Below are 26,226 nucleotides of genomic sequence, written 5' to 3'. Positions count from 1 at the left end.
TTTTCTTTTAATACCCAAATAACATATCTCTACTTTCACATTGATTGAGAATATGCCATATTCTAAAATCTTATTAAATGAAAAACATTTTAAAAATGGTACCATCTGTAAAGAATTCCCATATAGTCTATAAAGTATAATGGCATCTTGGGTCTAGTGACAGGATTTGACAAAATCTTCTGCTCTAAAGTAAGGGCTTAACACCTTTCCTTTATGATAGCAGGAGAACATCTTGTTGCTCTAGAGCTAAAGTTCTCAAACTTTAGCTGGCATCTTAATCACCTGCAGGGTTTGTTGAAACACATGATTCTAGCCCCAGCCTCAGAGTTTCTGATTGAGTTCTGGAATGGGACCTGAGAATTTTCATTCCTCACAAGTTCTCATGTAACGCTGACACTGCTGGTTCAGGAACACTTTGCGAACCACTGCTTTAGAGAATGTAAGAGAAAACTGGGCATAAGAACCTTGCAGTGAGATTCACCTAGTATGGATTTAACAACGTGCATAAATCAATAGTTTGTGTACTTAAGATGTGTGGAAATGAAAGCCTGGTCAAGTGCAATTGCCCATAGGAGGTTTCTTTTAATGGAAAGTTCACACGCTGTTAGGGCTGTTAGTATCTATAAAAAGCACTTAGTTACTTTTCTCAGAATGATCAGTTGAACATTGTGATTTCATAAAAGTTGACAGGTAGCAAATACTGCAAGATAAATGCTTGTTAAAAGTTATAGCAATTATTATACTGTGATTATTGGAAATTTATATGCTTTGGGGATTTTTCAAGAAGAGCAGGCTCAAACAATTTAATTGGTAATTGCTTTCAAGAGTCAATGAGCCCATTCTTTATAGTCATAATCACACCAGATTATAATAGATCCTACAGGAAGATTTGTATTGTCATTAAGAGATTAAAATAATCTTTATTTGTGTTATACTTAATGAGCTCAATTGAAGATTCATATTGTAGGGAATTCTGATTTTATTTTGTGAGAAAGTTTTAGAATGAGAAAAATTAATAAATAAAATTTAGGATGTTTTTCTAAATGATTAAGTGATTCAATAAGCCCCATGACATTATTTATTATATTGAATTTGGGTGGCTTTCACTACCTATTAACAAAAATTACTATTATTTAAAGTATAACTTAATGATTGAAATTAAAATACAGGAATTTATATAAAAGAGGTTGATTATTTTGTTCCTATGTGTGAACAAATCCGAAAGGTATGGTTTCAAGGGCCATGAGAGAGGATATGAGTCCTTCATACCTCATTCTCATTAGTCTTATCTTATTTAAGGTACAGATTTCTTACATGGTGACAGCGGACTTCAGGTCGATGGGTAGGACCATGCTCATGGTAGATAGTCATTTCCTTTTGAGAATCAGAAAAGTGGCATAGGAATGCCAAATGCTCAAGATAAATTCTGAGTTAGACTCAAATTGCACCTTCTATACAATATCTTTCCAAGAACACAATGCAAGGCAAATGCAGGATAGTCTGTTACTATAGGAACGTTGATATCTGCCTAATAATTAGCCTTTGACAAACTTCTGAGTTATTTGGAAATGGACCACTAAGGTTATTGTTGAATTAAGAAGATAAAATCTCTCTGAAAAGCTCCAAGGAATAAATGTTCAGAAGTATTTACAGGGCTCATAGGTTATGGAGAGGTATACATCTGTGGATTTTTCTGCATTCTTTACCTAAACTATAAAATCCATGTGAGGCTTACCTTCACATGACACAGTGCCGATTATGGTAGTCGGTGTCCTTAATCATGAAGACTTCCAGGATGCCAGCAGAACCAATTTAAGTATTTTAACTAGAATTATGTGATCAGTGTAATAACCATCCACCAGTGTTTAAGTTTCTGTGCTCATCAGTGGTGGCAGTGGGGTCTCCACTGAGTCCGTTCTTGGTATGATTTTAAATATTGCTCAGACAGTGTAGCTCTCTGGCTTGGTTCTTTGCTCTCCTGGATTTGGTGGCATGGAGATCTCATTCAGACCTAAGTGAGAGCCTTTTTCGTAGAATAATGCGGCTGAAAGTCAAATTAGAGTGGTTGGAGGAATGCTATTTGCCTTGAGTATGGTTCCTTGCTTTCTGAAAACACAGGTACTTTCAGACAAGCTTTAGTAGTCATATTAACATCTTCTAAACTGTCCTACCTAAGTAATGCTGGATGCTATTACTTACTTCTGGCTATTGGTACTGCCATTCATTTGTCACTTTTATGATCTATAAGCCTATTAGACTCAGGGATGCAACTTTTATTTTTATTTATTTTTAAAAGATTTTACTTATTTATTTTAGAGAGAGAGTACCCGAGTGTGAGGTAGGGCAGGGTGGAGCCCATCATGGGGCTGGATCTCACACAGGACCCTGAGATCGTGACCTGAGCCAAAACCAAGGGTCGGACATTTAACCAACTGAGCCACCGAAATGCCCCAGAGATACGATTTAAAAAGAAATCATTCCAATTATATATTATAAAAGAAATTTTGAAAAAAATTTTAAAAAGACTCTCAGGATTTAAAGGATGTGTTCCTTTAAATTTTTGTAGCACTTTTTACCCATTGATATTTGCCTATCTCATGAGGTTTATTTTTTGTAATGTGTGTATATATATATATATATATATATACATATATATATATATATATATATACAGTTTCTGCAAGGTGGTAAATTTCTTGGGAGCAGATATTTTTTCTCACATTTCTTTATATTTTTAGGATTTGACATAATACCTTGCACACATATGCATGTCTAACAATAAGCTTTGTTGTATATTCCAATCATTCTTAGCAGTAGATGTTAATAATAGTACAATAAATAATACTGACTGCCAGGCACTATATCTAGTAAATTGTGTACATTATGTCTGCATCTTCATTTACTCTGTCCTTATCGATGACAGACTGAGACAAAGATGATGCATTTACTCGCTCATAATCTTTATCCCTGGGCAAAGCTCCTTCTTATAGCTCCCATAACAGTTCTATGTTCACTACAGACTCCACAGAACAGCTTTTATAATTCTTTTTTTCTTCTGGCCCAAACCCTATTAAGGTCTAGGTAAGTAGATTTTCCTGAGGTAGCCTCCATGCAAAAGATTTAAGGTGAAAATTTTCCCTTTAGTATTTTTTGTGAACTATAAATGCTATAGCTCTGCAAAAATGTTCAAAACACTAAGAGATTTTGTTGTTGCTGCCAAGGAAATTTGACCTGAGAAATTTCCCGTTTAATTTTCTCTACAACAAAATGTGACTTTTTGTTTCTCACACAAGGGTATTTTTCCTTTAGATTTTTATTATATTTTCTTATGTAAAATCATTAAAATTGTCTCTTGTAATAAAAAGTTACTTTAAAAATATCTATTTACTGTTTTGTTTTTACATAACAAGCTGGTTTATGTGATGCATATTTGACTATAATAATTTAAAGAGCACACTGGCTTCTAGAATATGTAATATCTCCATGCAGCAGAAACTAAGTGAAATTGTGGAATGTGGGTACAGTAAAACCTGTGGTCAACTGTATAAGGTTTTTTACCTTATACAGTGGGGCCTGGGATGTTTGAGTTCCCTGGTAGTGAAAGGAAAATGAGATTTCATTAGGAGAAAGGGTGGGCCAGAAAGTCCCACAAGACTCTTTAAGAAGTATGTGGAAGAATGTGTTCAGGATGCTAAGCATAGGTTAGAATAGAGTCTAGATGCCACAAAATTGCAATCCTTTTTTTTTTTTAATTGCAATCCTATAGTAATACCTTACACTCAGCCTCTCAATTTTAAAGTGTACTTTTTATTATTTAATCTCATTTTATCTTTACAATGATGTGAATTGGCAATAATTACTCTCGTTTTGGACATAAGGAAAATTGAGACACCAGCAGGAATCTCAGGTCTTATAACACATTAGTGATGGAGTTGCAAATCCAGGACCATTTGAAATGGACACCTTCCTTCCAATAATCTTCTGTATACTTCACTGTTTACTTTTAAGCTTTCTGTACAATTTCTGCCTCTTCTGGGGAGGTTCATGACATTACTTAACCTCCCACAAGAGCCAGGTCCCTGGCTTAGAGGCTATCCATTCTTTCCAGGTCTAATTGCTCAGATGCTGGGAATAACTAAAAGCATTCCACAAAAGCTAGGTATTTGCAAGTAAAAGGGATTCATGTACACTGGGACACCTATCCACAGTTGGGACTTTTTCACTCAGCCATCCATTCTCCTGGAGTGTTCTTTTACCAAACATGGTTCTTAACACAGTGGTAGACTTAAGTATACTTTCTGAAGTTTAGTTTGTGATGTCTTTTTGATTCATTTTTTTTGTATCAATGTCTGCATATTTCTACTTTTTCTTGGAATTCCTTATGTTTCAGTATCATGAGGACTCCAGAAACAGTTTTGTTTTCTTTTCATCTTATTTTATTGGTGAGTACAAATAAAATATTCTGACTTGGTATTCTTTATACCATATATTTTTTAAAGATCTTATTTATTTATTCATGAGAGACAGAGAGAGAGGCAGAGACATAGACAGAGGGAGAGGTAGGCTCCTTGCGGGGAGCCCGATGTAGGACCCAATCCTGGGACTCCGGGATCATACCCTGAGCCAAAGGTAGATAGATATTCAACCTCTGAGCCACCGAGGTGTTCCTCTTCATATCATATTTTACTAAAAAAATTTTTCTATTTTTCTTGAATCATCTTTTCTTATGTTCATTACTCTTTGTTCTTTCAATCCTGGAAATTTCATTCCAAAAAGAAGGCTTTTCTATTTGTAACACAAATATGATTAGACTTTATTTTATTAGCTTTTAGATTTTTAACCCATGACCATTCACGCCAGTTGCAAGATTACATTACCATTAATTACACCCCCAGAATTTTAGGAGTGCATATGCCCACTATATGCAATGATAAATGTCTTGCCAGGTATAGCTTCCAATAGTTTTTTCTTCACTGGCCCTCACCCATTGTCACAAATAATTTGAATTGGGCTGTGAAGAGGAAGAAAACCTACACAGTTGGCCAGCATGCCCATTACACTGAATTGCTTCCATATGGCCATGGAGCCATCCCAGGCTCTCAAAACAAAAACTCGTAATGGAACATTCTGTTCTGTCACACACACACACACACACACACACACACACACACACACACACTGTATAAAATGGGATCTAGGATTACAGATTTAAAAAATTGTTTTGTTTTCAGCATTTTTTCCTCCAAATACATGCATATGGTTCTTTCTTAATAAGGTTCTTGGCTATTTTAATTAAGAAAATTATTGGGCACCCGGGCGGCTCAGTTGGTTAAGTGTCTGCCTTGGGCTCAGGTCATGATCCCAGGGTCCTGGGATTCAGCCCCACATCAGTCTCTGTGCTCAGCAGGGAGCCTGCTTCTCCCTCTCCCTCTGCCTGCCACTCCCCCTGCTTGTGCTTTCTCTCCCTCTCTGTCAAATAAGTAAATTCTTTTTTAAAAATTAAGGAAATTATTGTAACAATTCTCTGAAGTTAAGAGGCATGTACTTGCATTTGACTGGGGATAAGAAAGAACTTAGGATACTAAAAGCTAATAAAATAAAGTCTAATCATGTTTGTGTTACAGAGCCTTCTTGACTGAAAATCAGGTTACTGGGTGATTATACGTTTGTAAGTGCATCTGTGTTCCTCAGCATCCAAGTTAAACAAAGGAAGTGTACTTTCTCCAATTCCCTATTCTCTGATATATTTAGAGAAATAATGAGAATTGAGATCTTTAAAATTTTATGTAAAATGGATTATCTCCTATTCTAGTAGAATTTCAACATTAAAAGTAGTAGTCTGTTCATACACACATACACACATCTGAAGAGACATAATCATATTTTCATTTTTAATAAAATAAAGCAATTTTCCATTTTTGAAATAAAATTAATACATGTATATTTTGTCTTTATGTTCATTTATCTGGCCACAGGTAGTGCGAAATGACTGAAAACTAGTTGTCAGTTTGTCCTGAAACTTGATGGAAATAAGACATAAATATCATTGAATCTAAATCTGTGGTAGATGTCCCATTTATTTATCACTTCAGAAGCCTATCTGTGCCCACTATTATTGCATTTTAAAGAAACTGCATTTGTAGAAAGGTAAGACTTGTAGGGAGAAGAATAAAATGTCTGAGATAGCTCTGCATTTCTCTTAATAGAAATAGAGCTCACATTTCATACAGAAGACGCTTCTTTTTCTATCCTTCAGAGTTAAAATGGAGGATAAGCAACTCTGGTGACAGTTAAAATAGTATAGCAGCAGTCTGCTTCTTACCTCAGATGTCACAGCACAGTGTCTAAGCTCCACAGCAACTGAGATGCTAGGGAGACCTCAAAGCAACCAGCCTTCCAGGCAAAGATCACAAAACAGAACAAAAATGTGAAAACGTTATAACACTAAATAAGCTAAATAAAACTTGCCAATAGAAAATTGGTGGGAGTACGCATTCATTCCCCTACCTTCTCCCTCCCTCACTCAGAAGGTATTTGGGTATTTGACATGTGCTCACTTATACTTGCTAGAGATACAAAGATGGAGTTGGGAGTGGGGGAGGCCTGAGGAAGTGATGACTGAACTACTTTCTGTTTGTTTATTTTTTAACTCATAGATAAATTTTATTTTTTAAACCTATTTTTTCCAGCTTCAGTGAAGTATGATTGACAAATAAAATTGTACATTTGATGTATACAATGCGATGATTTGATATATGTATGCGTTGTGAAAAGAGGCCAGGTTAATTAACATGTTCCTGGCCTCACATGTTACCTTTAATTCACTTTCTCTCTCTCTCTCTTCTTTCTTTTTTTAAAATGAGAACGTTTTTGTTCTCCTGTTGTAGCAAATTTCAATTGTACAGCATAGTGTTATCAACTACATAGTAGTCATTGGGTTATACGTTAAATTCTCAGAACTTACTCATTTTATAACTGAAAGTTTGTATACTTTTACCAGCCTCTCTCTATTTCTCTCACCCCCCCCCACTCCCTGAGAACCATTTTTGTACTTTCTGTTCCTGTGAGTTCAATTAAAAAAAATAGATTCCACATATAAGTGATACCATGCAATATTTATCTTTCTCTGTCTGTTTATTTCACTTAGCATAATGCCCCCCAGGAACTGTTCCCTTAAAAAAAGGAATTAACATAAAAATCAGGGGTAAGAGGACATGCAATGTGCTATGGGAAAATGAAACAGTCAGGCAAGAACCTAAAAGAAATCTGGGAGCTGGAACATGAAAGGGAAATAGGGTATATATGAGGCTGAGAGAGAATATTAGATCCTGCGGGACTCTGTGAGCTATATTAAAGATTTTGTTTTAAGATGTTTATCCTAAGCCTAGTATGAGGTAGAGGTGGGAGGTAGAAAAAGATAAAATTTGGGTTTTGAAATCACCCTGGTGCAGTCTGAAGAACTATAAAAGGGGCATCATCATAATAGAACCTCCCTCATAGTGGTTATGAGAATTGAATTAGTTAATCCATGTACAGCACTTAGAACAATGCCTGGCATAAGAACTCAATGAATGTCATTGTTAGTAGATTCAGTGATAGCTCATTTGTGCAAGAGCAGCCACTCTGTATGCCACTGCTGCCTGTGGCACTAGAGGAGATGGCAACAAAGTCAGTTTCTTGATGTAGGTTAAGAGGTTGCTACTAAAAATGAAATCTACAGCTATGATAGGATTTTTTCACATGTTTTTTGGAACACTGTCAATTCAGGTGTTTGAAATAGCATTATCTTAAACACAGTTGCAATAGTAATTTAATAGTTTAAGAGTAATTCAGTAATGAGGATATTTAGAATATAGACATTGATCAGCTAGAGACATATGCAGGTTTGGATTAATGGATAAAATATGAGAATTCTCATCTCAGATATATATTCTGGGTGGTGAAAATTGAAGTACAACTAACAAAATATGGATTTAACCAAGTATTATTTTTGAAAATCACTTTCAGAGATAATTCCAAATGCAGAAAACCCTACATAGAATATCATAAATAAAAAATGTATTATTTACATTTACTTAAAATAGTAAAAAGATTTTTGAAGTGTCTAAAATACAGTATTAGCGTGCCTTAGTTAAAACAAGCTATCAATGAAGCTAGTGTACAAGTTGAAGATGTGGAGAAACAACTTTAAATTGCTTTTTAAGAAACATCTGATGATCTTGATCGATCTGGTTGGTTTTCCTTCAATATAAAGTTCCATTCTATATTTTTTATTTGGGCAGTTACCATTTTTCAGGACTAATGATCATAACTTTATGGGTCATTTTAGTTCTCTACTACAGATATTTTTGTGCCTGGTATTTTAATATTATTTTAAATGATGTGTTTAAGATGTATTCAAATTAAGATTAAATTTTATTTTTAATAACTTTATAAAGTTACCCAGCTAGGAATATCAGATTGCTTTTTGAAGAAATATACAAAAACTACTGCAAAAACATTTAGAATGATAAGATATTAAAAATATTCTCATTAAAGCCAGTAACAAGAAAAGCCAGTGATAGTATTCAACATTGTGTTTGAGCTCTAGCCAATATAACAAAATAAGAATATGAATAGAAAAGAAAAAATGTTTTATATAGCATATGTGATTGTTTAGGTAACCCAAAAGAATCTGCAAAAAAATTAAGATGTTTTTACATAAATTTATTAAAAGCCTACTTACTGTCAGCATTAATTTTATCCCATGCACATCACAGACTTGGACTTTCACAGTCTTTGGCTAAGATTTTCTTCAGCCTAAAAGTTGAAATGAATTATTCTTTTAAAAAGTTAATACTAAGACAAAGTAGTAAGTTCCATATCTAAAAATGTTAGATTAGGACTTTAAATATTCTATATAAAATTAGATTTTTGATGCACAGGTGTGTTGGGAAATACTTTTTGTTTAATGATTTTAAAAGGTCACAAAATCATACTGAAAGTACATATGTTTTGATTTGCAAATAGTAGCTCTTTAAACTTTTGGATTTTTAGGAATTGAAACACATGTGAACCAACGATGTCATCAAAAGACATTAATGAACTATCTGTCTGAACATAACTTGGTACAGTTTTTTAAATTGTAACCCTTTAAAATTTTAAGTTTAAATAATGTAAATTGACTTGAAGATAGGAATAGCAGTAAATTTAAGCAGTAGAATAACACCTTGCCATTATTGCAAATCAACAAAAGCACATCTTTTCAGGAGAACAAGGTGAGGACATCTCTAGGTAGAGACAGACACAGAGGCAGGGAAAATTCCACTCCAGAATAAGAAAAGGCAATAAAGTATGTTTAAGTAATCCAGGAATACTACATGCATAGATAAACAGACTTCATGAGAGACTTTATAGTGATTAGGAGCCCTACTCTATCACTTATTATTTGTTTTTTTGTTTGTTTAAAAAATTTATTTATTTATTCATGAGAGAAACAGAGAGAGAGGCAGAGACACAGGCAGAGGGAGAAGCAGGCTCCATGTAGGGAGCCTGACGTGGGACTGGATCCCAGGTCTCCAGGATCACACCCTGGGCTGAAGGCGGTGCTAAACCACTGAGCTACCCAGGCTGCCCTATCACTTACTATTTGTGTTACCTTGGGCTTGTTACTTAACCTCTCAGTGACTCCATTTCCCCTTCTGTAAAATGGGGGTACTAATATTCACTGCATGGGGTAAATATGAAGATTAAATAGGTTAATACATGTGAAGTGCTTAGAACAGTGCCTGGTACATAATAAATGTAATATAAATGATAGTTTTTCTCTTAATTATTTGATATAATAGTTTATATAAAATTGTTGAGTAAGTAATACATGGTTTGGAGCAGAAGTTAAATTAATTTTTAATTAATTAAACTGTTATTTTGGTTGATTGTCCATTGGAGCTGAGAAATCATTATGTTCTAGAAGTAGTGGTAGATAAAAGATTATACAGAAATTTCATCTCTAGTGACTAGCAATATGTAACTTGTCCTTGATATAATATAGGTTTGGCACACAGGGCATGAATCTGAATGATTAGAAAAAGCACTTGCTACAAACAGCAAGAAAGAAAAATTACTATATTCATTGAACACATACCATAGCACTGTTCTATCCACAGGGGATGGAACAAAATCTCTGCTTTATTAACTTTTGGTACTTAAAACATTCAAATTTAAATCATCACTTCTTTTGTGTTTTCTAGTAATTAATTTTTCTATTTTCTGTTATTTTAACATAACTTCTGTTTTTAACAAATTTAACAAATATTACTTATACAAATATAACAAATATTAGTATTTAACAAATTTACTTAAATATGATTTAATAAAGGAAAAAGGTGTTCTTTACCTCATACACATGAAAAATGCATTTTGAAGGCTGAAGATAAGGATTTTTTATTTAGAAAAATCCTTATTTTTTTCTATTTCAACTGTTAAGCCAGGCTACTCTCCCATTTTCTTAGTATATTTCAAGTCCCAGTCTCTTATTGTATTACTTTCCATGAGAAGCAGGGAATTTTTGGCCAAACTATCTCATTCCTAATATTTATCATAATTTTTCAATTTACAGAGAAACTTGTTAAAAGAGTATAGATTTTCATAAACATTTACCAATTTTTGTCACCTTCTAATTTTATATTTAGAAACTGAGTCTGAACTATCAGATACCATCAGCAATCTCAGACAAGATAAGCTTTCTCAAATAGTGCAGTTTTTAACATAAGGAGAGGGTCGCACTATCTACTGATGGGTGACATTCTAATTTTAGGCCTTTAAAGGTACTTATATCTAAACAACCTAAAACTGTACTTACATGATTCAGTAAATATTTACTTGCTACAAAAGAAAAGAATTCTGTTCAATGGCAATGATAATACCTAAAGAACACAAACTAGGATTGATCCCTTTTTTGCAGTTAGATATGTTAAATAACATAATTTGAAAGCATAATAATAATTACTTGCTCACAGGCATGACAATTGTTGTGGGTAGGCATGCTCCAGAAAACACATTTGACAGGTCAGCCTTGTTGGTTGTTTCTGGGTACATTTTGAAGCCAATATATCCAGGTGAGACTATCAAAAAATATTTTATTTTATTTTTTTTAAAGATTCTATTTATTTATTTGTCAGACACACAGAGAGAGGCAGAGACGTAGGCAGAGGGAGAAACAGGCTCCATGCAGGAAACCCGATGTGGGACTTGATCCTGGGACCCCAGGATCACGCCCTGGGCGGAAGGCAGACCTCAATCGCTGAGCCACCCAGGATCCCACAAAAAATATTTTCGTTAAAAATTTATAATGGGAGAATAAAGAGTGTATAGGGCATACTTCTGTATTTTTATGGTGAGCTTTGAGGGGTGACATCCTCCCTCAAAATGATTCAGGTGCCAATTGTAGCTTCTCTATTTTGAGATCAAGAACTCTGCACCCAACTTTTTCAAGTGGAACACTTTGAAGGAAAGTATTGCTATGGATACCTCTAGATTGTAGTAAGGCAGCCTCTGTCTCAGTGAGGATATGTCGCACAGTTTTCAGGAGCAGTGTGAATCAACCTTGCCACCTCAGATTCTAATTAGATATATTTTCCAGGATAAGAACCCTCTCTCTCTTTCCGTGATGATTCTTTCTGTGACATATTTGTACTTAACAGAACTCTTCCAAGGAACAGCCTAAGGCACATTTAGACAACCAAGTTCTGTGTTCTCTGCCCCGTGTATGAAATCAAGATTTTAGAGGCCAATCAGCAAGCTTCCGTTTTTCAGAAATATGACAGTTCCTATCATCTGTTACATTCTCCTTATTTCCATGGCTGCCAAAATCCAAAAGTTCAATTATTGCACCTAGCCCATTCTGGGTTTTGCTTGTCTCCACTAGTGCTCTGCAGCCAAAGATTGTTTACATCTGCTTTTTATAGCCTTACCTTCACTATGGATATATATGTTAACTATCCATATATACAAAGTGTTTTAAATAACCTTAAATCCTTTGTGAATATGATTGTATTTCAAGATATAAATTATTTAAAAAGTGCTACAAGGGACACTAAGCATGAGCATGTGATCAAGTGGTTCACGTGTTATCTATGTGAGTTTTGGGATCAATACATTGACAATATTCATTCTTTGAGGTTATATCTTTGCCAAGCTGTGAACGAGAACTTGTGTTAAGTAGCTGTTAAATATTGAGTATATCACTTGGGACTAGTTACTTTAATGGATCTATTTTCTTGCTTGGTCTCAGCACTACTCTAACTCCCTAGCAACTTTTAAAAGAGCTCAGAGAAGGTCAAGTCAGCATGCACTAAAATCCACACTTAGTAAAGGAAAAGTTCCATACTGAGGCTTTTGTTGCCCTTAAACTACTCTGTTTCTCAAACGTTACTGAACCTGTGTGTATTCCTAGGTCTTGTTTCAATTTCTATTGGTATAATACGTATAGTATGATATGCTTGAAACTTTGGTTATCCCTGTTAATGTCAGAGAAGAGGTAAGAATAATATTATAATTCTGACCACTTTTGAGTGACTGAAAAAACTTACAGCAAACATTTTGCAGAGAAAAGGAAACTTTTACTTTGAAATTTTTTTTATAAATGTTTGAGTCCTAATGGAGTTTGTCAGTGTGTTTGTATGTCTGCATGCCCTCAACTATGTATTAATTTTTAAATTGGAATACCAAGTACTCCAATCATTAAATGGCAAAATGGATTGGCATTGCTAAAAGAAGCAATAATTTCATTTCATTAAATATTCAGACATTCTAGATGCCTGTTATTGAGCAATAAAAAAGATGTATGATTACCTTTTGTATTTATTAACAAAGCTACGTCGATTAGTTGTGCCTTTTGACAGGATTATAAATGTGACTTTACATAAGTTGGTCCAAATGAACCATTTAGCATTTTGGTAGTAGATGTGCTTTTAAAGACTTGGAGCAGCATTTTATTTTCTCAAAGACAGTTGGTTAGAAATAAGAAAACCTTTTGGTAATCATTAATTACAAAAATTTTTTTATAATATATGAGAGAAGTAAAAGAGTCATAGCTGATTTTGTGTATTTTATAATGCAGAGTCAAAACTCTTTGATCTTGATTATGCCCAGTCAACCTCAAAATGATAAAACAATAACCAGTTAAATTATTATGGCTTAATTAAAAATAATTATTTCAGACTTATGGCTCTTACTATGTTAGGGGAAAATGAAAGCACACTACAGTGATTGTTAGATTTAATTTTCTCAATACATGAGCCTATACTCAGCAGTCAATATTTTTTCTTTGGGAGATGATACATTTCCTTTTTTTTTTTTTTTTTGATACATTTCATTTTGCTCCTAAGCTACTGGGTCATTTACGAAGTTGCTCAAAAATGTATATTTTTAAAGCAACTGCTGCTTATAATAAGCAAATTGCAGTAGAGATTTTTGAAAATAAAGACATATAAAGATACAAACCTAGTAATTATATTGTCCAGTAATTTGAAAGTTTAGAAAAATTTGCTTAAAATATATCAGTGAATTAATTTCTACCCAATTTCAATATTCAAATATTTATTAACTTTATGTTAAAATTTAATCTCTGATACTGAGACATTTTCATTGCATCTATAGAGATTAGGGCACAACATCTGCAAATTTAATCTTAGTTTTTTTCATTAAAATTATTATATTTACAACATAAAAACATTCTTATAGATTATTATAAAATTTTATGTGATATAGTGAGAAAGCATTAAATCCAGTGATAGGAAAACTTGCCATTTCTATCAACAACTTAAATGAAAGTTAGCATTACATATGCAGAAATAACAATAGAAGAAAACCTACTACTGAATATTTTGTTTGCCACTCACACAGAAAAAAATATTTTAAAATCTCATCTCTTGGAAGAGAAAATTTATTTCCTTACTGAAAATAACCCATCTGGTTTTTTTGTACTTTAACCTTATTCTTAAAAATCGATTTTATACTTTTCCTGCAGATGTATTTCAGGGTCACTGAGTAACATATTTTCAACATAATAGAAAATTCTGCTTTTAATACTTTTATTTCTGTACTATACTTTATGATATTCTGGATTTCTGGGAAAATGCTTCATTTTAACTAATGACAGTAGGGTAAGCTATATTTTAGTATAGATGTCTGTATCAACTAGAATGCCTTCAGTAGCAAACAAGAAAAATCTTAGTTTGTACTTGCATAATTAAGAAAGGGACTTTCTTGGCTTTTCTGAATACAAAGTTAAAAAGGTGAGGTAAACTCCAGCAGTATATTGATTTGTTTCAGTTTTTTGTTTCCCTTCCAGTGGCTTATTCATAACTAAGGGCTAAGATTCTCTTTCTCTTTGCTATCATTTCTGCAGTTCAAGCTTTATTCTAGGCTGATCTTCCTTGTAGACTTAAGATTGGAGCCATACTTTTTCTTGTTCAGAGTCAAAATAAGGGAGCCTTGTCCCAACTTTACAAAAGAGAATCTGAATTTGACTGATTGGACCATTTGACTTCTTTTGCCCAGACTTGAACCAGTCATTGTACCCAATAAAATGGAATTTGTTGATTGGCTTAAACCATCTGATACTGGAGCTAGTAGATAAAAAGAAAAATTCAGCTTCATTGAACTTATATGAACTATGGGGGGGACGCATAGATACTTTAAGGAAAAACCAGGATGCTATCAAAAAAAAGAAGGTTACCAGGTAGGCATGGTAGTAAGTAGATGCCCACTGGTATATTTTGGGTATTCCTTTTTAAAAATTCATTTGCTTTCTTTGTTTTTAATATTTTTTTTACTTTATAAATTTATTTGCTTTTTCCATGGTTGCTTAAAAGTTTGACTTCTTGTTTTTTGGCTTACAAATCCAAAGACATAAACAATATAATGATTCAGTTACAACTTAATAGTTTAATGAAGTATTTATTCATTTTTGCAAAGTGAAACATAAGATAAATGTTTTCAATATTTTGGAATTAAATGAGAGTAAATTAAAATTATCACCAGCCACCTCAACTTCTTTGTAGAATGCAATAATGGTGAGTCACTTGGTACCTTTAAATTTTAAACGTGAATAAAGGAGAAATGTAGAAATCTAAGTTCTCTGTGATTGTCAGGAACCAAGTAAAATACAGGTAAGGGTAAACTGTTAGCAGCTGTTTATTGGGTGCTTATTGTATACTCAGGAGAGTTCTCATTTCTGTGGAGGACTTTAAACAATTGTTAGACAGGAAGCTGCTTTTAAAAAGTGTATAGACCACATACAAAGTCAAGACAAACACACAAGAAAAAAGGCAAACAATGGAAGAGAGTATATGACTTGGTACTAAATTGTATAGAACCAACTATATCCCAGAGAGAAAACTGGAATTGGTTAAACCCTGTTAATGAAAAATTCATGAAAGTCTTGAGCCGAGCATTGACAAGGAGATAAAGGGAAATTCTCCCCTGCAGAGGGGAAATTGAAATGAAAGACTTTCCACATGGAAAGATTAGTAACAACATTGTTAAGAGGTACAATTCAACTTGGTCAGTGTAGAAATATGGTGAGAAAAGCTCATCTGGAAAAATGTCAGAATTTATAAGGATTTGCTCTTAATATGACTGTGGGGCAAAGGTACAAAAAAGTCTTGATCTTCAGCTGTGGTCTGTGAAAACTGATCTTAAGTCATGCTTGGTAAAATAGTTCATGTTTTCTTGGTTATTACTCATGAGGAGCTGAAAGCAGGGATTATGGTAGACCTTGTGGAAACATAGTATTTTCAGTGGTGTTTCTGATTGCTAGCAAGACCTAGATATGATAAAATAGTGTCTGTCAAATATATTGCTAAAGCACATGACACAATAGTGTCGTAGAAAGAGCTTGAGCTTTAGGATTAGTTATATGTGGGTTCAAATCCCAGCTGCATATTATGAGTAGTGGGAAACTTAACATGCTTCATAATAGCAGTGAATGTTCATTTCCATGTGTTGTACAATGATAAATGACTTATTTCACTGGAAAAATTCTTACACCTAAGAGCACATTTGGACACTACATTAAGTAGTTTATGATAATCCAACACTGTCGTTAGGCACTTCCCTCTCTCTAAGTGAATGGCTTAGGAGAAAATGGAAGAAGACTAATTCTCCAATTACTAGATAAAAGTGTGGGTGATCTCTGTGACAGTTTGATCTCAGTTGAAGAGCTGAAGAGAGTGGAAGGAGCACTAGATTTGGAGTCCTCCAGAGCTCCGACTCTGATTGCACCATTTGTGAGTACGCCTTTGGGTAAATGACTGCCAGCCATTGTCTTATCTGTTAAGTGGTCCTAACAGCATAGTTGTGGGAATGAAACAAGATGACATGGAAAATACTCCATACAGTTGAACCCCCTTTGTAAGATGTAGAACATTAGTCATTGTAATGTCATTTAATAGTTTAGCTATAATCCTTTAAAGAGGACCTTTGGAGAGAAGAAAGTGGTTAAAATAACCATAATATCTTAACCTTGGTAAAGAACTGTCAAGTTCAAATCACTTGAGAAAATCCACATGATATTTTAATTAATAAAATGCCTTCTTCACTACCAAGCAAGTATGGTCATATCTTTTGTTCTTTTGCCCTAAGTATACCCTCAGAGTACACAAAATAGTCTTTATTTTTGTGACTACAATTAATACTCATTGGGTTTTTTTAATCCTTTGCAGCTGTGCATTTACGATATATTTAAGGAAATAATTTGAATCATCTTGACCTTAAAGCTGGGTGATAATTGGGGGATGCTTCCCAACCTTATCTCTCATAATGCTAGTTCAAAGGAAGAAGATGATACATAGTATCCGGGATGGTCTAACTTGAGTAATTATCAACCTATGATAACCATTGTGTGATGAAGAGTTTTCTTCCTAGCATGTCATGGCTAAGGCTGCTGAAGTGTTCTGCTCTGTGAAAAAAAACCCTAAATTTTATCACTGACCTTCCTGCAAAAGACAAAAGCTTCATCAAAAGGGGAATTCTTCTTTTGCTAAGTTCAAACCCAGAGCTATCTATAGCCATTTCCAATTTTCTACTGCAGGAATTGGGTATGTAATTCATTGATTAGTTTTCTAGTAGATATGAAGCATATATGTAATACTCTTAGAAAACTGGCAAAAGGCACATGGGATTCAGGATATCATAAAGATTTAAAGCTGTAATTTTCAGACTCTCTTAGGCTATAGATTGCTCCATCTAAGCAAATATACACAATTGACCTATTTCACTGATTCCTTCTTGTAAATGCAAAGACTTAAATCTTATCCCATTGCAAAATACTATGAACAAGGATAACACATGACTACCATATTAGATTGTTTTGTCTTTTCATGAGGTTATTTGAAAATAATTGTCTAGGATATGAATTTCTTTCCTGGAGAGAAAGGAAGCAGTGTAAAGTATGAGTGGTAAGAGATGTGACTGGCAAGGTAGGCAGGGCATGGTGAGATCATATATGACGTTGTTGGACATTGTGTTAGGAAGCAATTGCTGGATAACAATTATCTCCAACAGCAATAAACATTATTATCATAACAGTTTCTGTGGATCAGGAATTTAGTAGTGGTTTAGCTGTGCAGTCATGGCTCAGAGTCACTCACGAAGTTGTGATGAAGATTTGACCATCTGAAGGCTTTCCAAGGGCTGGAGGATTTACTACTGAGGTGTTTTTTCACATTGTTGGCAAGTTGGTGCTAACTATTGGTGGGAGGTCTATTCCTTCTCACTTGAGTCTCCATAGACTGCTTGAATGTTATCATGATTTGGCAAGTCATTATCTCCAGAACAGGTGACCCTAAAAAAGGGCAAGGCAATAAGGCAATGGCTTTTAAACCCCAGCCTCAGTCATTTCTACCATAATTAGTGCATTGAAAGTGAATTACCAAGCTGGCCCACTTTCAAAGGAAGGGGAATTAGGCTTTAACTTTTTTGAAGAGAGGTGTGTCAAAGAGTTTGAAGACATGTTTTAAAACCACCACAGGCATAAAAGGAAGTTGGTTTTTATTCTATTTTATTCAATAACTCATTTAGCAAATATTTATTGAACATCTGCTATGTGCTGTGAGCATTGTTATGGGCACTAAATAAGGCCTCTTAGAGAGGGCAACTCTTGTATCAAGGCCTGAAGGATGAAAAGGAAAGAGTAAGAGTTTCCAGGCATCCCTGCATCATCTGTGTCCATTTACCTCCCCTTCTCAATCTATGAATCTGGCGAGTCCATTTGGTGGTCTGCTTAATCTCTGGGTTGAAATTTCCTCAACTGTAAAATGATGAGTCCCCTTTCAGCTATAACATTTCATCTAGAAAAATAGGGCAGTTTCTTTTAATCTTTTATGTTTCTCTTAATCTTTAATGTATGTGGCCTAATGACTTAGGCCACATAAGAACAAAATTAAGAACAAATAAAATAACAAGGAGTAGTTTACAGAGATATACCATTTGAAATTTCCATAATCACTTTCCACTCTTTTAGTTTATGCTTGATCCATGAAATTACCTAAGGTAAATCTTTAGCTAGGTAGTAATGCATTTGCTCACTAGTATATATGGAGCTACAGATAATCCTATATACATGTATTCTGTGAGTTCTGTTATATTTTCTGCTTATGAGGATAGAAACAATATTGTATTCATATTTGTTACTCTCAATAACTTAACAGTGCTTAAATGAAAAACTGTAGAATAAACTTGGCACTATAAAAAAGACCCTCTGAATTGAATGGCAACATTGACTCTAGTTAAGATTAGAATGAGTTCATATGATCTATCATTTCAGGTCATCTAATTGGTGAATCTTCATTTGCATAAGGGAGGAATAAGGTTACATGTGCTGTAAAAATTATGTTTGAAAAGTTAAGAATCTTAAAAAATGGGAATGATGATAGTTCTTAGAGTTTTGGTCCTTGTCCAAAGCAATAATTATAAACCATTCATTGCCTTGCATACTGACATTATTTGTCTCTATATAATTTCTTTGAAATGACATACAAATACCAATAGATCTAGTTGACTTTAAAATGTTCTGAAAAGCTTCAATAAATCTACATTTGATGAGTAGATATATAAATACTGACTCATGCTCATTCAATTTTCCCAGAAAATCCATTTACCTAAATAAATTCTCACCAGTGGCAAAAACCTGATTACTGGTTTATAGTTATATCACTAATGAAAACAGGAAAAACATTTTAAAAATATTATTTGCATTTGAATTCTTGAAATATAGCCTAATTTCTGGATTTGAGAAACCTGTTATAACTTCTCAATAAATCTGAGAAATTTTATTAAATATCGTCAATCATACAGAGTAAAACCACTTTAAATCTTTAAGTAGAACATAATAAATACATAAAAAGCTACATTTAATTACTTTTTAAAATATCAGAATCAAATTAATATTCCTAATCCTCACGTATCAGCTGGGATTATTACAAAACCCTTATTTCTACTTTTACAGACTATATTCTGGCCATTTTCCAGTTCATCCTCCCCAATCCTGGCAAATTCATCTCTTTAAGATGAAAATGGGATCATGCCAAATCCTAGCTTTAAACTGTGATTCCCAAGGCTTCAGAATAAAATTCAAATTTCTTAGCATGGCACATGGGAACTGATCCCTGCCTGTCTCAGCCTCCTCCTCTACTAGTCACACTGAATTATTTGCAGTTCCCTAGATGTTCAGTGTTTTCTCATGGAATTTCCGCTGTTTGAAATCCCTTTCCTGCTTCTGTGCCAAACTTCAGTTTTCGTGATTCAGTTCAAACCAGATCACTCACGGTGTCTACCAAATATCATTCCTAGTGACTTCCTTTGGATATAATTTCCTCATCCAGCTTTGTTCTGTAACCTTCAATGCTCTCTATATCCCTCATGTAACAACAACTTCTCCTCCTCCTCCTTTCTTGCTTTTGCTTCTTCTCTTTCTTTCTTTAAGTAGGCTCCACACCCAGCGTGGAGCCCAACACAGGACTTGAACTCAGGACTCTGAGATGAAGACCTGAGCTGAAATCAAGAGTCAGATTCTTAACTGACTGAGCCCCAGGTGCCCCACTTCTTTTTCTTTTTCTTTTTCTTTTTTTCTTTCTTTCTTTCTTTCTTTCTTTCTTTCTTTCTTTCTTTCTTTCTAAGAAACTAATTATATATGAGTTCACTGAACTGTGACATATTACTTGCCTATCTCAACCTCTGGACTGAGCTCCTAATTAACAGGGACTTTGCCTTTCATCTCTGAGTCACTATGCTAAACACAATGCCTAGCAGTAAAGAGTCACCAAACACGTTTTTATTGAATAAATGTAAATGAAATAAATGAATGGCAAATACTTAATAATTTGCTATGGAGAGGAATCATGTTAAAAATATTTAATAACCGGTTAGTTGAGGCACTTGTCAGTCCCATAGAAGCTACTATAACAGCTGATAATTTTGTGCTTGTTTGCAAATTCCAAACATCAGCTCAGGTTGTGGATGTTTTTGACTTTTGTATACCAACAGGAAGAAAATACATATACTTTTATACCTACATCCAGCCAGACTATTTTAGAAAGATGAATAGATGTAATACATTGGAAAACACCTAGATGCATGGACACAAGGCAATAATCCTGGGTTGTTAACCTGTTTATATGAAGAGATAAAAGCTTTCCTATAAAATTTACAATGCCATTAAAATGCTGCGATGCCCTGTCCTAATTACCCAGAGGCATGTTTCACATTCTCTGGCGGAGGATTTCTTGTTAAGTAGCATCAGTAAGTTAGGAAAGGATAATATCCCACATCTTTAGGACTTGTCATAAATCTTATTGCCTTTGTACTTCACATATTTTTTAACAGTAAATACTGTCTCCCTCACCTCACCAAGATGTTGTTTTGGCTCATGCTTCCTCCATCTTTTAAATACACTATTGCAAATACTACAAAAGCAGATTAACCCCTTACTTTCTTGTTTTGTACCACTCCAAACCAGGGTGGATTTGGTTCACTCAGTGCTCATCAGAGGGAACTCTCAGAAATGGAGATGTGATCATGGTACTTCCTGTCCCAAAGCATTCAGTTATTCTGCATCACCTGTAACAATGTTCTTCAGGTGATTTCAGAAATTGAACTTTTTTAAAAATTGCAGGTGCTTTGGCTTCACACATGGAGAATCCAGTTCAGTAGGGGACAAGGTAGTGCCTCGGCATTCTTAAAAGTGTCCACAGCAGATCCTGTCACAGGGCCAGGCTGGGAACCATGCATCTACAGGATCAAGTCCCAACTTTTATACAGGGAAGAAGACTATTCATGAATGTTTTTTTTCCCATCACTTTCAGTTCACTTATTAGCTGTAAGATTTGGGTCAAGGTACCCAGATGTTTGAGCCTCAGCCACCTCAGTTCAAATGGGATACTAGGGGTACCTGGCTGGCTCAGTTGGTGGAACATGTGACTCTTGATATCGGGGTCATGAGTTTGAGCCCCACGTTGTGGGCAGAGTTTACTTAAAAAAAAACAAGTGGGGATGATAGTATTAATGTGCAGCACTGTTCTAAGTATTAGAGATAGTATTAGGCCATTTAATTTATCATCCCAACTGAGACACTATTGTTAATTACTTCAGGATATTACATGTAAACTTAGACTGTCCCAGGCAAACAGAGACACATGGTCACTGCAATTTGAGGTGACATTTTCAAAGCATCTCTCAAAGTGAATAGCATATAGCAGACGTTCAGTAAATTCAGCAAATTATTTTTATTTTTATTGTTCTTCATATCTACAACCCCTACACTGCTGAAAACCCTTGCATACCGAGGCTGTGGCACCAGGCACAAATGGGATTCATCATATAGACTAAACAAGATCCTGAATGTCACTGTCCTTCTTCCCCTTCCCCATGGACTGTTTGTGGATATTTCCCCCTTTTTATCTCTACCACTAGCCCCCTATTGAACTTGCAGAGCCCAGGGCTTGAGTGAAAAAGAGCCTTACTTACAATATATTTTTACTTACAATATATTTTTTTAAATTAAAAGCTGTCTATCAAACTGTTAAATATGTATCTCTTATCTTTCTACCTTGACAAATATCTTCATAACAACATGACAGGTCCAAATTTAGATTTCTCAGAAACCTTGGAGGATTGTGGCTGGGGATATGTGATTCTAAACCCTGGCCTGTAGCTGATTCCTCTTCCTGGCCCACCTTGGCTCCATCCATACCACAAGAACATCACGTGTGAAGGTGTGGACACCCTGACCTACACATTCAAGCTCTGTGCATCTACTACTTCCACCCTCTCTAGCAAACAACTCTAGGGGTGTCTGTTTGGTTCCTCTTGCTGCTATAACAATTTACAACAAATTCAGTGGCTTAAAATAACAGATTTGTCATTTTCTCATTTTAGAAATCTGAATTAGTCAGACGGGGCTAAAACCAAGGTGCTGGCACTACTGGTTCTTTCTGGAGTCTCTAAATGAAAATCTCATTCCTTTGGATCACGTCCCCTTCTTCTATCTTCAAAGCCAGCAGTTCAGAGTCTTCTCTCCTCCCTGAACTCCTGTCTCTCTCTTATAAAAACCCTGTGATCACATTATACCTGACTGGACCATCCAATATAGTCTCCCCACCTCAAGATCCTTAATCACATCTGCAAAGTTCCTTTTGCCATTTAAGGTAACATTTACAACCTCCAGACATTAAGATGACATATTTGGGGGCCATTAGTCAGCCTTTCTAGGCATGGCAACGGACCCTTGGGAGAATGAACCCAAAGACGGAGTCTGAGCAAGCACTGGCACCTCCCTGGGGGCTGCATCCCTAGTGTGTGGTCTAGAAGCAGGGGAGCTGTAAGATCAGGAAGGGTATATGCCCCTGGGCCTCTGGATCCCCTGCCGCACTCAGCTAGAGGAGGCCCCTCTAAAGCCCAGGACCCAGGAGTCTAAGAATGGTACATTTCTTCTCCCTATTGATCCAGCCACCAGTCTATCTTCCTTTCTCCTGGTCTATACACAAGATTCTGTCAGAGGAAAACATGGAAGGAAATTGTTTTACTCTATATAAAGGGTTTTTTTTTTTTTTTTTGCATCCTGCCTTTTACTTGTCATGAAAAAGCCCCATCCCACACCCACTCTTTGTTTTTAACCATCCTCACTGGCTTTCCTTTCCTATGAATCTCTAATTTTGTCCTTCCGCCACCTCTTCAGTGTTCTTAAAATACCCAACATTTCACCTGTTTGCTGTGTTTTAAAAAACATGCTACCCAGCTAGCAAGTTATTCCCAAATCCAAAAAAATTTTCTGTTCGTTCCTCTTACAGTATTTCTTAGTTTTAAATTTTCCTTTTCCATTTGAAGCCTGCAGATTTTCTTTCATAATCAAATTTAAAATTTCTTTTCTTGCTCTACTTGGATACTCTGTATTTTTATATTTTGCTGGACCCTGGCCATTTTGAATAATGTTTCCACACTTACACAATGCATATAGAAGAACTTTTCAAAATAGTTTATTTTTTCTCCTTTTGAGTTTTTGAAAATCCCTGAGGTCTTGTCTGTGTTTTTGCTTATTCTCATCAATGCATGGAATCTTTAAGGGAATCAACAATGTTTAAGATCCTTACATTGTTTTGAGAAAATTGTTAGGTTTGAGAGTTTATGAATTACTCTATGTTTTCTATTTTTTTGCAGTTTTACTTTTTTAAAATGAGGTGTTATCTATTGCAAAGTTTCTGATAAAAAGAAAATTTGCCAATTTAAACTTAATTTTAAACTCAAGTCATTCAATTTCAGTGATTTTTTTTTTAATAGGACTACATAATAATGTTATAATATTACTATAGTATGTACTTCATGAGGGCAGAGGTCTGTCTTATTTATTATTGTATTCCAGTGACATCCCAGCTATCAGTAGTCAGATTTTAGTAAATAACTGAATAAATGAATATGGGAATTAATGAATGATAGAATTTCAGAATAGCTCTAGAAAATAACGTAGAGATGTTCAGTATAAACTATGCCACTTCAATTGGAATACTGAAATGATAGATTTTTATAAAAACTTTTTCAATCAGATTTGCAATCTCTCCTAGACTATTCTGGAATGAGTAATAATTTATACCTCTAATGGTGCTAACTAAACAGTACATTCAAGATAATGGTGGTCCATTTAATGTTAGTTTATGAATTAATAAATACAGATGATATTATATAAATATTTTAGGGCCGCCCTGGTGGCTCAGTGGTTTAGCGCCACCTTCGGCCCAGGGCCTGATCCTGGAGACCCAGGATCGAGTCCCACATCAGGCTCCCAGCATGGAGCTTGCTTCTCCCTCTGCCTGTGTCTCTGTCTCTCTCTCTGTGTCTCTCATGAATAAATAAATAAAATCTTTAAAAAAAATATTTTAGAAAAATATTACATATAGTGAGAATTTTATGTATGTTAAGGATTACATTAAGATACTAAATATTTTTTAGCTTTAACAAAGTATTAGGTGATGGGAAATGTAAATCTCTGGAACTGAAATGAAGACAGGAAATGAGGAAAATACTGCTTCCATATCACTTTGTCCTCATTCTTTTAGGAATTGTGTGTGGGGATTGGTTCACTTTGATTGTAGTTAGTTTTATAATAGTAAATATATGTATTTTATTGTGGAGGTATGTTATATGTTTTGTCATTTCAAAAGCTTACTCCATAGTATTCTCTTTTTGCTTGTCTGGTATTCTTCCGTAGTTTAAACTTTATAAATGGTTAAAGATGTACTTTTTATTGTTTGTCCTCAGAATGGCTTCACTCCTTTATACATGGCTGCCCAAGAGAACCACATTGATGTTGTAAAATATCTGCTTGAAAATGGAGCTAATCAGAGCACCGCTACTGAGGTGAGACTGGCAACCCTATAGGTTCAAATTCTCTGATCTTAATGTCTATATTCTTTATATCTAGCTGCAAAGGATCTCCATTGTCTTGTCTAAATTATGCTATGAATGTTCACATTGCTTTTACAATTTACAACAGTGGCCATGAATGAATGACCCAATGCACATAGTTCAATGAGTTTATGCCTTGTTTTGGGATTCATGTCATTTACTCTTACATGAACTCACGCTTCCATCAATTTGCCATTCTCTTGGTTTTGGGAGCTTTTATACTATTCTAAAACTCGAGTATAGTAAATTCTATCCATCTCTTTTCATCAATATTTTATCTGTTAAGATCCAATTCAAAATTCAAAGGAATAACTTTTAATGATCAGAAAAGGAATAACTTTTAATGATTATCTTTGTAAGATATTTGTCTTAGCACAATTTTATGAGGAGTATGTCACGAAAAAAATTTCAGATTTTCTGAAGCACAAATTATGGCACATAGTTGTGTGACTGATTATAGCAACAACTAAATAGAATGTTCAAAGTCAATTCAATATCAACATATTCAGGACATCTAGACATAAGAAGGGGTTAGCGTGGGCTAACTTAGAACATGGCTTTCTTTTTCCTACGCATATCCTCCAGTAAACAGAATGTGCTTTGTTATTTTCCTTCTCATTGTTACCTAGGCAGATTAAGGAACAAGTTCAGTGGTTGCTTAGAACAGTGACTTTTAAGCAATGCCCAGAAACCCTTGAGTTTGAAGACATTGCCTCAAGGGGCCACCAGAAGGTTGGAAGTGGGTGACACAGAAGAGAAGGCAAAAGAGTTCCATTGGGCCATGCTTCTCCTCACCCCTTTCAACCAGATCATGTTTTTTTTTTTCCTTTTTCATATTCTGTGTCTCCACTGATGAAACTTAAAAACTCTTAACCTGGAGTGAAAGATGACTGATTGGTGCTTGTTACCCAGAAACTAACTGGAGAATTTTTAATGTCCAATATGACTTCCTTTCTGAACAATTAAGTCTTTCAGTGAAATAAACATGGATTTCCTCATACCCTGTACTGGGGGAAGAGATCATCGTAATCTATTAAATCCACTTCCAGTCCCTTTGGCAGAAAACTTTTTATGGAGCCACTTGCAATAACTTTGTAACAGCTTATTCTAATTAGTTAAAAACAAAATCCCAAGAAATCACTATTAATGGAACCATGTTTCTTTTTTGCTTATGATTGGAAAACACAGCTTCCCAATGTAAAAATGATTTCAGGTTCTCTATTTAACATACACAGATTGTACACTCTTACCACATGGGTACAGTGTGAATTTTGATTTGGGGCCATCCAT

At 34.7% G+C, this 26,226-nt stretch overlaps 1 protein-coding gene across 50 annotated transcripts in view; it reads left to right on the top strand.

Annotated features, from left to right (window-relative positions):
* The window catches only part of ANK2 (ankyrin 2), a 543,251-nt gene that overhangs the window by 378,276 nt on the left and 138,749 nt on the right, over positions 1 to 26,226 (top strand). For all 50 annotated transcript variants that reach the window (XM_072755468.1, XM_072755436.1, XM_072755431.1 and 47 more), the window contains one exon: positions 24,790 to 24,888. In XM_072755468.1, the coding sequence (XP_072611569.1) occupies positions 24,790 to 24,888 (99 nt within the window). The remainder of the gene's footprint in view (positions 1 to 24,789; positions 24,889 to 26,226) is intronic.

This window comes from Vulpes vulpes, chromosome 4 (assembly GCF_048418805.1).
Source record: "Vulpes vulpes isolate BD-2025 chromosome 4, VulVul3, whole genome shotgun sequence".
Classification (NCBI taxonomy): Eukaryota; Metazoa; Chordata; class Mammalia; order Carnivora; family Canidae; genus Vulpes; species Vulpes vulpes.
The sequence above is the reverse complement of the archived record's forward strand: the minus strand, read 5'-3'. Positions and strand labels throughout refer to the sequence as shown.